Source organism: Dermacentor albipictus, chromosome 5 (genome assembly GCF_038994185.2).
Source record: "Dermacentor albipictus isolate Rhodes 1998 colony chromosome 5, USDA_Dalb.pri_finalv2, whole genome shotgun sequence".
NCBI classification, from domain to species: domain Eukaryota; kingdom Metazoa; phylum Arthropoda; class Arachnida; order Ixodida; family Ixodidae; genus Dermacentor; species Dermacentor albipictus.
The window spans coordinates 155,464,681-155,479,403 of NC_091825.1; the positions used below are offsets into that span (position 1 = coordinate 155,464,681).

Here is a 14,723-nt window from a genome sequence, read left to right on the forward strand (position 1 = left end):
CCGAGAAAGGGCGGAGCCTCTCCGCTCTGGGGTTGTCTTCCCTGGCAAGATGCTCGGAGCATTGGCAGCGCTTCGCTGCTCGCTGACGCTCCCACCATGCGCACTGCGCTTTCTCTTCTGCTGCGTTGTCTCTCCCTATCCTCCTCACCCCTCCCTGGTTCTAAGCAAGCGTCAGCAGTGAGCTGTGCCACATGCGCCTCCCCCGCCCCAATTCCTCCCCTCACTCCTTCTATTCTTGGTTTCATTCGGTTTCCTTACGGCAAATAACAGTGAACGGGATCCTCGGCCCCGGTGCGCACACGTGTTTTCTCTCGACACCGGCTCTCTGCGCACTCCGCCTTCCGTGCGCTTCCTCTAGAGCACGCGCCCCAACGAAGCGCCTTGCCTCGTCTCCCATAAATCTGCTTCTCCTCGGGGGACAAAGGGTAAGGGAAGCCGAAACGAAGAGATGCGTAAAAAGTTCGAAAGAGCGGCCCACATGGGCTGGATGTGACTCGTTCCTAAAACTGTGCAGCGTTCGGGCGCAGCTGCAGTCGGAGCCACCTGGACGCGAGCTACAAAAGGTGTTCGATAATTGCAAGCAGCATGACCAGTTAACATACGTGACGCTTAGTGTCGCCTTTGACAAGTGATATCAAATTCTAACGACGAAAGAAAAGATACGTAGACAGTCGACAAAACATATCAGAAAGAGATTTAGGAAACAAATATTGAATTGCGAAACGTCATTAAAAAACGGCATTGCTGTTTCAAGGGCAGGATAAATACGTGTGAATGGTGCGTACGGGTCAAAGGCTGAATTTATCGCATAGCAGATTCAATAGAAATATATTTCGCAGATTGAGTCAACATTTCTTGGCGCGAGGATCCGGTGCATATCTGAATGTCCAAAAGGTATTCACATATGCCACGAGGTTTTCTGCCATCTTGTTTTTTTGCTAAAGTATAAATTAGCTGTTCCCGCCATGTTCACATCTCCAAACTGCTCTATACTCGAACTTTACTCTCTTTTGTTGTGTGTTGCTGCTTCGTTAACGTTTCTGTGATACGTTTTTATTTTTCTCATACGATCAGGGTAGGTAGTGTGCGCTGTTTACTAGTGCAGTTCGTATCACTTTGCCTTTTAAGGCAATATTCCTTGCACTTAAATTTATTAGAAATATGTAAAGAACCATTTATAACATATTGTAGTGATGTAATGCTTGCTCAGGCCTGTCTATAGTCCTGAACCATGCATATTATCAGCTATTTACAAAAGATTGGCAACCGATGTTATTCAGCTCCGCATTTCGCTGCGCTGCATGGATTTATTGAGACAGTTACATTGGCGGGTCACAAACGCGCGCCGGTGCCAGACAAGAGCAAAGCAGCAACAACTAATAATGAAAACCAGACGTGGAATCCCAAAAATCAAATGGGAACGAATTAGGATCAAAGTGCAAGAAAAGGGCGTACGTGAAACCTCGTTCGGCGTCGGCACGCCGTGCGTGCAAACACGCTCTCTCTTTTCGGGGAACCGGCAGAGTGCAATACCGCTGCTTCGAGGGAGCGGCGGCGCGCTTTGAATTCCGGCGGCGCGAATTCTTGGCGCTGCTGCGTGCGGAAGCCACCGCCGCCGCGCTCGTGGTTGCGCTGCAGGCAAGGCCATATTACGCTCGGCGTAAATAATAATAAAGAATAAACATGGACATCCCCCTCCCTCCCCCCTTCCCTGCCTTGCCACAAACTGTTCGTGAGCCGTGAACCCTGCGTGCGTAGTGCCTTTCCATGTGAGCTATGTGAACACGTCCATATGGGGCCCGAGGAAGCAAGAAGTAGGCACATACTCATTTCAGACACTGTCCAGCGCGGGAACACAGAGTACAAGACGGCCGTAGCAATGAGCACCCGAGAACGTACACCTTTGCAGGCTGTTTGCGCATTTTCTTAGTCGATCCTCTAACGACCCGAGACAAATTTCATCATAAGGCTGTACAGAGCAAGCATCGTCTTCCTCGGTTTCGTACACTTCTAATACCGATATAGCTGTTGCATGACGACTTCTTCATCGAATCGTGCGCAGTAGCAGCAGGTATTACGAAATGCGCATATATATGATCAGATAGATACCTCTAGCAAGTGACGCAGCGCGGCGAAAGCTTTCAGAGTCCCATTTAGAGGAAATTATGCAAAGTTGTGTGTACACTAATACCACGTCGGCCAGCATTCACTCAGATTTGAGGTTTAAGGAGATCAGGGTCCGTAATAATGAAGAAGTCGTTACGTTAGAACCGCTGGTAAGAAAAGATGCAAAACAATAGCAATGTTGAGAAATGGAATACCTACGAACAAAAAAACTTTGTTAACTTCGGCTACAGAAAGTTCACCCCCTTATTACGTGCGGCAGTATTTGTACAGCTTTTACGGCTGTAATTTTGCCGAAACTTTCGAGCCACGATAGTTATATAATGCAGTCGCGAGACAGTTACCTGGGCCTGGCGTCGTGTAGAAAGGTGTGTCGGTAGTTTCTACTTGGCTGTCTAGACTTTGAACAGGAGACCACGATGGGGGCGTCGAAGCACAACTGGAGAGCCAAGCCTGCAGGAGTTCTGCAGAATAGACACAAAAGCGACAATCAACGCACCGCTACTTATTTCTTCAGTACGTGCTATAATTAGCTCGAAAAAGTAAAGGCAAAGCTGAGAAAAGCAAGCTGGACAAACAGCAGCTTCAATGACACTGTGCGGCTTGTCTTTAATGTAACAGTTTCTCATTTGTAGTATTCAGAACAAAACAAGCTAGGGGTAATTTTCCAACGGGCGGTGTTGCGGCTAGTCGTTTTAACCTTGGGCTGCGTGACGTAATCATTTTTAGCTGTGTCAAAAGCGTGAAAAATAAAACAAGCAAACGATTAAAAATACCAAGCCACCTGAAGCTTGATTAGTATACAGTTGAACTCCGTATGTTGTTCAGAATGCACGAATCCAGAACAAGAAAAAAAAAGAAATTAGGTATTCCTCTCGCGTTTACTTGAATATAATCCCCTTACAAAAATACTACGTCAATGGTCCATATTTTGAAGCATGAATGAGACACCTTCAAATCACCTATATAAATCCATATAAGCGGATTTGCTCTTCCGTCCATGTTCAATAGGAATAGATCGCTTAGATCGTTTGACTGTTCTCCCGCCGATGTACTACTGCGCTGCTCGCTTGCAGAACGTACCGGAAGACGGTCCTCCTTCGGCGTAGTGGAGCTCCTCTTCGAAGTGGTAGGTGGCCTTGAATCCCTGGCCGGGAGACTGGCTCCGGCTCACGAACTCGACCATCATGTCCGGCCCTGTCGAAAGAAGCTCGACGAAGTAGTGTGTGTTGCAGAACTGAGCGATCACCCGCGCTGCCAGATCTTTGCCGTCGTAGACGATGATCGCGTCAGGACTCGTCAAGCAGCTGCGGAAAGGGTTTAGCAAATAAGGCTTAACAAAACCTTATATTGGGCTACAGTTACATCACAGAGAAGAACAAAATGTTGCGCGAACATACAAGAGTACGAAGCAAAGGACAGTGACGAACTCTTTGATGAGCGCAGTGACGGTTGTAATGTTGTCGTCTTGCTCCAATTTTTAAGCTACGATTGTTTGAAGGACAGCAGGCGGGCATTGGAAAAGTCTAAATATGCTGGCGTGTACTGAAAACGAAATAACATGACAACAAATTTCATCACCATCTAGAACAACCGGTCTAAGATTACTTTTAACGGGCCTGTAATTTGGCGAGGACTCGAAATTTCAACAGCGCGAAGAATTAAGCACTTGTCGAAAGTATCAGACAAATGGCCGTCTCTTACCTTTAAAATTGTTTTGTCTCTTTTTGCAATATCTGTTATCGCTTCATGCTTAATTGGCCCAACTAAAATGCTTGCGAGGTCAAATGGACGAGAGCACGTGCGCGGCCACGTAAAAAGCTTAAAAGCTGCATCCTTAGAGAAAGTAATTAACAAATTGAAAAACAATAAAAAAAAGCAAGTACGACGACGCGTAACATTCGACGTAGGGAGCGTAACAACAAACGCTCCCTACGCCTAGCAATGTCATCGCACGCGTCGCACAGAATACACGATCATCTTAGATTCACGCACATCTGCGGTAAAGCTTAAGCATTCAATTCCTCTGCAATTCCACGTGCCATTCGTCTCCGGAAAAGCATCCTCGATAACACAGTTGCGGAAACTGACCGTGAAAAATACAGCCACTCACTCAACTCGCTTAACTCTTGTTAACTCATACAATCATGGTGAGTATTATACGTAACTGAGTATGAAACTCACTATTTGGGGAGTATCATACTCACTTTTTCCTTGCACTGTAACACGTTGGCTACACAATTATCGAGTTGTTTTTCACTCTTCTGATACAGCGCTGTATGTCGCTAATATACTTCTGTAAAAAGTATACCGTTGTCATGTATTTTTTGATTACGCAAAGGAGAGGTGAGCTCACCGGCAGTAACTACTTGTGGCTGAAAGTACTTTCATAGTACAACAACGCTACTTCTTGAACGAGGACACAACCGAAGAAACCGACTGCGACAAGCTGTCAAATAAGGACAAAGAAACCAGGAAAAAACCGAAGGTGTCTAAATTCGGGTTTCTCTTATTTGAAGAAGGCGTGCCCTCATACTTATAATCACGCAAAACCGACTCGCCTGATCATTGGCTTTCAAGACAGCTCGCCATGCAACTTATGTGCCGGTTTGCTGAGCAATACAGCGCGAGCAAAACAGTGCTGGTGGTGGGCAAAGTTTTCTTCACGCTGTGTGGCGAGGGTTAAATGAGGAGGTGGCACGACGGCGATGGCCCAGCAACGACGTTGGCGACTACGGCCGCCGCCGCTGCCATCGTCAGCGTAAGGATTCGACGGATAGAGCAAGTAGACCTTGCTTTATGTTGTTGTTTTTTTCTTCCTTTTTAATTCTTTTACTGAAGTCTGAAGGGGGCGAAATGCGAACATCTAACAAAGTGATCGCGATAATAACTACTGTCAGCCTGTACTCTCCTCTTCATGGCGGGAAGAAAGGTCAGAGGCCGTTTTGCGAGTTTGCATATAGTTTACCATAATGAACCATCGCTCCAGCGCACAAATAAATAGAGACGAGCAGAGAGAGACAACAAGAACGCCAGCAGACTGGCGTTCATGTTGTCTCTCCCTGCTCGTCCGTGTTTATTTGCGCGCTGGAGCGATGTTTCTTAATGCTATTCACAACCAACTAGCCCAGCTGTCCACGCTTAGCGATGTAGTATACCTTCTGCATTTCCTGTGTGTATACTACATTTCACCTTTCCCACCCCACCTTTCATCCCCACCATCCCGCTGCCATGTGTAGGGTAGCAAACCGGTTAAGCTAAACTGGTTGACCTACCTGCCTTTCCTTCTCCGCTTTTTCCTTTCTATACTAATCCTCATAATTAAAGGTTTCGTTCATGATTAAAGCAAAATGAAAAGGGTAGAAAATTTTTGTGCAAAGTCAAGCTAGAGGACTTCCTGGAAGAATGGTTATAATAATAATAATAATAATAATAATAATAATAATAATAATAATAATAATAATAATAATAATAATAATAATAATAATAATAATAATAATAATAATAATAATAATAATAATAATAATAATAATAATAACAATAATAATAATAATAATTCGAGGTTGTTCCGGTGCACTTTAATATAGATAGATAGATAGACCGCAGTTGTTGTTCTTAATGTTGTCATTATTACACGCTTAGAGACGGAAATATGGGCAGATGCAGGCTCACACCTGCCACAGAAACGGGCACATCGCCTACTGATATTCTTTATGAAGGAGGGAACAGAAACATGGAAATTGAGCATTTCAAGAAGGGAAGAGAAAAGAAAGAACAAGGGAAAAGAATAAAGCATGGCTGTAGGAACACAAAGAATCCCAGGAGATTACATTAATCAGAATAGAATACAACCCTTCCCTTCCCTGCCCCTCCCCTTTGCAAAAATAAATAAATAAAAGTTCGTTTAAGTTTACTGAGTCACGCTTTTGCGACCTCTCCCATTACATACAGAAGAGCAAACTCCCGGGCATGACTGCCTTCGAAGAAACGAACGCAATTTGTTTGGTCGGACGCGTGCCATCACGGCATCGTAACGGTGCCTTCGGCGCATGCTGCCACGCACGATGTCAGGAGTACTTGAAAAATTGTGATCTAGTAGTTTTGTGCAACTATGGCTATATAAATTAATACAGCTATATATCTAAATTCATTCACTCATCAGTGAATGAATATAGCTTCGAAAATAACAGGCCACCGCATCGTACAGTTACCACAAGTTGATAAACGACACGTCTTGGGTGAATTAGGAGGACAACGGCGTATGTGGACTTTGGTTTACGTACCGCATAAAAGAAGCGATCATTACGAAGCAGAGAAAACTCTCCAATTTTTTTCCATATCTCGCTCGCAATGGTTCACTTCTTGGCATACAGAGTATTTCTTGCTTCAATGCGAATTATCATTTTCTAAAGAGAAGAATATGCAGCTGGTGGCCCAACTATCATGCGCCAAGGTTTAAAAATGTGGAAAGGCTACCGAGGTGGACGGAACCAAGATAATGTTGTTTCCCATCGCTTGGAGATACTCAGATTATGTTTTGCATTCAACCTAATTAAATAATCAGCATTAGTTAATTTATCAATTTCTCAAATATTCTAGTTAGATGAAAAATATCAATGAGAAATTTGTAGAGTGACATGAAGAACTCCCGATGCAGCTTTCTGTTGCTCAATACGTGCTACATAAAAGTTCTTTTTCTAGCGTGAAAGAAGCCCACGAATACACGCAAAATGCTTCGAGCGGGCAGGCGCGCGCTATACGTTTGCGTGTATAGGCAAAATTGGTGACAAGGCTTCTGTGGAAAGGCTTCTGCGACAAATAGAGTTGAAGTATTGAAATCGTGGTTATTAGCGCCGCATGCTTGAGTCCTCAAGCTTTAGGCCATCTGTAGCTTGAGCAAACAGGGGGTTGAGGAGGGTTGAAGCACCCTAATGTTCGCCAAAATTAGATCCACTTCTGCTGTCGCTACTGCATGATGACATTAGAACTTCGCTGTGGAGGTTTTAATAAATAAAGAACTAAAAGCCTTATGCGCTATAAATTCAACCAGCAACATCATCGACAGGGCATGCCGGAACAATGTCGCCGTAAATTATCTCAAAATCACAGCGAACTACAGTACTGCGCGGATGTCGACAAGTTAAAATAAACGATCTGACCGGCAAAGGTGTGCGTTCGACGTCCCTGGTCTCCGTTAATTACATAGTGCCTCTGTCTAAATCCATGCACCTTTTGAATGCAGTTTCTATAACGAATTAGAAGGGCCCAAATAATATAATGGAAGTTATCACGCGAGAACACCAATAAATTAACGCGCATTCATACGTTGATCAGTCACATTATCCGGTTATACGACTGACGTACGCAGTGAACACCAACCTTTCTTGCACAAACAACGTTTCGAATTCAGCCTGTCTGATTGGATGACGCCCAGTATAGCCTCTACAGTACTGCAGAGTATTAGTGAAAGGCAGTGTAGGTGGCCGGTCGATAACCTGGCGCCGCCAGATATTTATTATATTTGTTTACGTTCTTCGTTTTTCCGACCCTGCTCTTCAATGGGTCTTATCTCTGAGTGGTCGTTGCGAGTTATTTATAACGCGCTTGTTCTTTTTCTGGGTTGCTTCTAATTTGTGTTGCGTATCGGCCGTTACTAAACTTCGGTGGAACAACTTGGAGATAAGAACGGCGGTATGCGACGGGACTTGGGTACGCAGGCAACGAGCGTGGCTAGGAATTTTTCTTGCTCCACGTTTGTCGCATGCTGTATATGACGTGCTACGGACATGCAGCTGGCGAGAAAATATTACGCGCCACGAAATCTCAGAGAAAGGCTGAATATCTTCGCAATCTTACAACGCAGTCTGGTATTTGCATTTCGGGCCTCGACTAGAATATGCGAACAACAGTGTCGTATACAGTTTTACTGAGTGCTACTACACGCTGCTCGAGAATTGAAGGTTTTTGGAGATCCCGTGGTCCGTAAACTTTTGTCGCTGGGTATACGTGTGCTAGACGTACAAGGCAAAAAAATATAGGTATTCAGTATGAGACACTTCGACATCCTCTGAGCCAATCTTTATCAACAGTTTCAATAAAATTTTGTAGCACTCACTACGCGAACATAAACATTGCCAAGAAAATCAAATGCTACCCTGGCGAAATTATCTTGTCGAAGCGAAGGATGTCGAAGCAGCATTCCTTGTTCGACCACTAGCGAAAGGACATCAGGCCTCCAATTCAAACATCAGCCAGTTTATATTCTGGCGCGTTGCAATTTAGCGTGCCGCAATTTCTTTTCAATATAAGCACAAACTGAAGCCACCGAAAACGAGAGGTGCATTGACAAGCAGGGATGTATTGATTGAATGAACTTCGACTATTTTCCTTTTAGTATCGTGCTAGCTGAAGAGTCACCTTCATACATTTAAGAAGCTGCAAGAAAAATACGCGATACCATTTGATAAACCGCCTTTGCGGAGCACTTTGTCATTTGTGAATACCCCTTCTTTGCGTTCTATTTTACAGTCACTGCTTAAAATATGGTGGACGCAGAGCCATGAATCACATTTACTCGAAAACCTTATCGCTGCGCAAATTTTAGCTCTGCGGTTACCTGACACACAGACCTTCGTATTGCCGTAGAGCTGCAAGCAAGCATGCTTCTGGAAACATGTTTCTAGGAGCATGCTTCTTAGCGTGTTTTCAACAGACGTGATAACAATAAATCTGATTTATAAAAAAAAAATACGCAACGAACCTGACTATAAAGCACCTCGATATAAACCACCAGATAAGAAGGGACGTTCGCGCGTGCGTTGTTTAAGCTGTAGAAAGAGAAGAAAAAAAAGGAACTTAACACCAAGTAGTCACGTTACGATACACTTCATGTTTTGTCGGAGGAACTACTGCATCGTCAGATTGCATCCTGTTCGAACGGCCATCATATTTGAACGTATTTCTTGCTAATGACGGCGAGAATTGGCCGAGGCACAAGAAAACGCAGCACTTTAAAATGTTGCTTCCAAGTAAAACCATTGTCGAAGTCGAAAAGCGTCATTTATCTGTGCCACAGAAACGAAACCTGTTGTGCTTGATGGAGGAAGAAAGAAAGGCCTGAGTACCGCGCTTACTTGCGAAACATGTAAGCAAGTAAACCAGAATTTGAGGAATATACTAAAAAAGAAAGCAAGAACGCATAACATTCAAGAAGACGAAACTATAACGCTTCATTCGAGTAAGGTTTTTCATATGTCCTTTTAAGATTTCCTTTTGGAAGAAGGAGAGACGTGGGGGAGACAAAGATGAAAAGAAACCAAAGCTCAGCGCAGCCACTGCTGCCCCACCACGTAACTTTATTTCAGGTTTTTAGCAAAGACGTCCGAGCGGCTACCGCAGTGCGTGATTTATATACAAACGAGAGGAAAAAGCATTCACGCTTGAGCGGAATCAAATCCAGTCCAGGAACGCGGCTCCCTCTTTCTAATGTTCCTTTTTTTTATTAGAGTCAAAATAAAAAATAAAAAGCGGGAATGCGTCCTTTTATGACAGGCACAATGGGAGCGTTCGCTTGTGTTTATTGTCGCTTTTCTGATGCAGTCGTTACCCTGTCTGACGTCAATGGAGGAAGATAGCGATGCCTGCTAGGTATTTGTCAACGACCGAGGCAGGGTATTTTTATCGCGGATAAAAAGGAAAGGACGAATATAGGTGCACCCGGAATGCGATGAAATGTACTGACTCAGGAGTACGATAACTCGCAAGAGAGACCTTATGCGTGACCTCACTATATGAGAAGCCGGGACGTATGACCCGCCTGTCCAGGCCCTCCCTCTGTTATTCAAAAACGCTTCATTAAATTTAGAGACTCGATATTTATTTTTACAAAAGAAATGGTTGCTAAACCACCACACCACCCGACTGATTAGAATTTTTTCTTTCAAATTTTCTTTAACATTTTGCTTCCATTTACTACGGGGCATTTCATACGAATTACCCTCGATAATGCTTCCTTTGTCGCGGTATTTGCTTTGGTATCTTCGAATGTAGGCTATAGCACTCCCTTGTCAGAGAGGTAAATAACCATTGTATCTGAGGCCGGGGGTACAGTCATGTGCGCGCCATTTTGTACCATATCTCCAATGACCAGTACTGCTCGACCAGGACACGGTCCTTGCCTTTGTCGCAGGGCTGGAATTGTCACAGGGCTGACAGTGTTTAGTTACCACTTCTCCTTTTTGATGGATCATTTCACGAAACAGAAATACCGTGGCTTCAGATGGCGGCTCCGCTATAGGAACAGGCATCGCTTATTTTCAATGAACGCCAAACGATTTTAGTGACACACGGAAGGAACTGCAGAAATCGGTTCTGCCACCGTTCCAAGAAACGACACGTGGCGGGCAGCGAACTTCAAAATTGCGATCTCTCGCTGCAACCATAAATGCTTCGGCAAAGGCAATCAACTTTAAGCGCATTTCGCTGCCTCGACGAACGGGTCCCTGTCGTTCTTTTTCCCATCTCTTTTCTTCTTTCTCTCTTCCCTTTCTATTGTTCATGCCCGGCCATGCCTTCAAGCGTGTCCGGTGGAGCGCGCTTTACGCTCAAAGATGATTTATAAAACGCTACTTTGCGCAATGAACTACGAGCAGCGCTGCCTCCGCAGTGCGCGGAGTTGTGTGGAAAGGGGGCCGGCGAATGGGGAGTCGGAGGAGAGTGAGACGTGCTGCTGCTGTCGAGCTGCAGTAATGCTTCTTGTGCGAGCTTTCTTTCTTCCATGACTTAGGGTGAGGAAGAAGGAGCTGCTTTCGTCGCTTTCTTCCGGTTCCATTTTGTATTGTTTTCACGCCCCCCCGTTTTTTTTTCTTCTTATACTTAATGCTCTTTCGAGATGGCGCTGCGGATCGCGTTTAGTGCAGTGACGATAAGGATAGAAGAAGCAAGAGGCGTAAAAAAAAAAGAAAACGGGAGAAAGAGAGTCAACATGATTTACAACGAATATCGTTCTTAGTATTTACTTCACGTTAGCCTCTCTTTTCATTCTCTAACCTCTGTCTGCACCATAGTTTAGGAAGTGGTGTATTATGGGAACACTTTTCGATGTAGAGCACTTCGTGTCTCCATACACAAGTCCTTTTCATCTTTCAACTGGCTCTCGCAACTTGAAAGTTACGAGAGAGGCGGGTGGTCCATAACAATATGAAATGCCTTTTTACAGTGAAATCTTATGTTTGATCAGAATGACTCCTCAGGTATATCTTATACGGTAAATCATTCTAGTGCATCGAAAGCATTATTGCCCCATTTTATGTTTACATGGCAGCTTTCCATGTTGTTATTCATATTCATATATTCAGTGCCTCATATGTATTACGTATGTATGTAAGCATATATATATATATATATATATATATATATATATATATATAAGGCACTGAATACATTAATATGAGTAGCAACACGGAAAACTGCCATGTAAACATAAATTGGAGAAATAAAACTTTAGATTATATTCCGACAAACAATGCATGACAAGTAGGTTCAAGTTAATCAACGTATTGGATTCACGATTGGTTGGTAACCCATGATAGCATGTGTAGCACAACAGCGGACTGAAGACGGACAGGAAAGATGTGGACACGCGCTGACCTTGAACTAAAATTTAAAATTTGACTAAGAGCTCTGGTTAACCAGAGCTTGATCCTGCTGTAATGCCCCGATATGAAACAAGAAAACAAAAGCAGTTAGGTGAATATAAATAGAAGGGAACGCGAAATAGCTAACGTCAATCTCACGCACTAATTTTAGAGGATGGAGCACTTTAACAGTCTGTCACCTCCAGCGTGTATGATGGCTTTGTTATTTCAACGCGGTAGAAAAAGGCCGCCACACGGGGAAACACTATTAAAGTAGCCGCTTCTTCATAAAAGTGTGTCTTCTGTGTTCCTGCGCACGTTATACAGATCTATTCTGCCTCGCGAACTGCCACAACACGTGCTTGAACTTTTTAAAGAAAGGCTTTAACTTACGCGAACAGGGGCAGAATATAGAAGCATAACTACGGGCTATACTGAATAAGGCCTCTCGCGAGGAGGGAGCATGGCGGCGTTGGGCCAGAGAACAGGCTGTATTGGAAGATGTGGGCAGCTGCGAATCCGACACGCGATCGCGCGACTCCGAGAGTCGCCCAGCGAAGCACGCTGCTCTGCGTCGACGCAGCACGTGCGAGCGAAACACGGCGCACACGACGGCGCGCGCTGTGGCCGAGCGCCGTCGGAAGTCGATAAAGGCCGCGCCGAGCCGTAACGGCGTGATCGGGGTTCCCGAAACCTTGCGCTAATGGGTCGTCCTCGCTTGGGTGCGCGAACTCGACGCAGCAATACCGGCGGAATCGCGTTCTTCCTTCGCAGTGTTCGGCCGAGCAGTCGTACATGAGCTCGCGCGCCGGCGCCGCCTACAACATGGCGCCTGCGTTACAGCGGTCCCTCGCCGGCGAGGCGTTTCCGAGAACACTTCGTCGCGATGGCCGGCCCGCGAAAACATTGTGCGCCGATGCATTGTTTTGGAGAGTCGCCAGAAAAATGCTTAGTGTGCGGTAAGTCGCACTTAAGGCCGTCACTTCAGACATTAAGGAGCTGGTCTATGGCATAGATTACGATACTGAGGCTTATAATGTAATATTTCGCACTTGCTTGGTCTACTTTATGGTTCCGTTTATCGCTGCAACGTGTCACTTCCGTTCTCCAGAGGAGTAACATATAAAAGTTAAAAACAGGCGGCCTTATACGATGTACGACTGAGTATACAAAGTGAACTAAGCACACGGCAAAATAATTTGTATATTATCAATACCAGCGCCAGCTATGTACCACTGGCATTATCCACCTACAAAAAAGAAAGAAAACATTTTCTGGAAACCACATTTGAGTTACGCGAAACCTCCGGTCAATTACCATTGTAAGTTCACTAGCATTTCAAGTAGCAGTACATGTCAAGAACGGATAAAGCATCTGTATGGCGAAAGTTTTGTGTGATCACATCTCAAGGAGTAAAAAGTCAAAAAAAAAAGAAAGACCATTGACACAGATGTAGCCTTCAACTGCCTCATTTTGGCTGGTTAAGCAATACTGCTTCGTATACAAGTAGAGGTAATACTGGGTGTGTCAGAAAATGCACTAGAAATTTATAAATAAAAGGAAGTTGTGATAATCAAGCAATATCTGCTGGATTGCTTTTACGCCATCGGCATCAATTTTAATATGATTCGAGGTAGTAATTAGATAAATAATTCTGAATATGAGGCCAATTAACATTCTAACAGAAAGAGCTAGACATTTGATTCTATAATGCACGAGTTAAAGCCCATCATCCTACAAGTTCCTAACTGAATGCAGACGGAGCGTAATGAATTCCGTCGAATTTCCACCGGTAAACCAAAATCGAAGTGCCGAAAGGCGCAACTGTGGCGCCCTTAGCAGACGCCAATGACCGACGTGACTGGTTGTACAGGGTCGTCCTTTTTGAAAGGGAACACGCGAGCGCGTGGCCTGTGCTCTGCGGCGGCTGCCTAGAGCGCCGGTCAGTGGCAGCGAGAGGAAGCACGTCCGCTTTTGGCGTCATCTATTGACGTTCAGAATGACTAGGCATGGCCGATTGGAAGCGCCTACTGGACTCCCTTACCCGTATTACTGATGCGCAAGGAGCGGGGCCTGCAGCTAGCAAATCGCGCTCGCGCTGCAGGCCCCGCTCCTTGCGCATCAGTAATAAGGGGAAGGGAGTCCAGTAGGCGCTTCCAATCGGCCATGCCTAGTCATTCTGACCGTCAATAGATGACGCCAAAAGCGGACGTGTGTCCTCTCTCTGCAACTGACCGGCGCTCTAGGCAGCCGCCGCAGAGCACAGGCCACGCGCTCGCGTGTTCGCTTTCAAAAAGGACGACCCTGTACAACTGGCCGTCTGGCAGAAATTACGAGGGGAAATTGTTAGCGTCATCTTTCTGCAGGTCTGGAACCAGTTATGAACTTCTAGTATGACGGGCCTCAAGGCTTGCGCTAGAATAAATCGTCTAACTACTTCGGTTAAAAAATTAGTTAGTCTCATTTTGATGATTACTCCCAAAAATACAACCACGAGTCATTTTCAAATGTATAGCTTTGAACACATCCCTGAGGAAGTCGCTTAGATGTCGCATCTTCCCCATTGTAAAAAAATTTCGAACGCTTTTTCTGAAACAACATGCACGTTGATTAGGCGGTGAAACGTTCGATCAATTCCTGTTGTTGATCTGTAGTTGAGCGTATTGAGCATATTGAGCGGAGGTTGAGCATTCCCCGATCATCTGTTCCTGATCCGTGGTTGAGCATACGCTGTATTCATATACTGCAGTTGAACTGATAAGTAATTCTGTGGAAATTTCACAGAAAGAGAGAAAGTCTTACAAGAGACACAGAAGAGAGAAGCGATGCGCATTTCTAACAAATAAAATGCATCGTTGAAAGTCAGCGCCTGTCCTGTCCAGTGTCGTTGCGTCAGTTGTGGTTAGGACTTGACTTCACGAGAGATTATTCAGCGCTAATTTTAGTAGCTGATAATCCTGCATG

The 14,723-nt window shown here is 44.8% G+C and overlaps 1 protein-coding gene across 1 annotated transcript in view; it reads right to left on the reverse strand.

The window, feature by feature from the left end:
- LOC135902314 (suppressor of lurcher protein 1-like) overlaps nucleotides 1-14,723 on the reverse strand; it is a 151,037-nt gene that overhangs the window by 53,290 nt on the left and 83,024 nt on the right. Inside the window, exons 7-8 of the mRNA XM_065432283.2 lie at nucleotides 3,208-3,431; nucleotides 2,469-2,588 (exon numbers count right to left, since the gene is read on the reverse strand). Coding sequence (XP_065288355.1) covers nucleotides 2,469-2,588; nucleotides 3,208-3,431 — 344 coding nt within the window. The remainder of the gene's footprint in view (nucleotides 1-2,468; nucleotides 2,589-3,207; nucleotides 3,432-14,723) is intronic.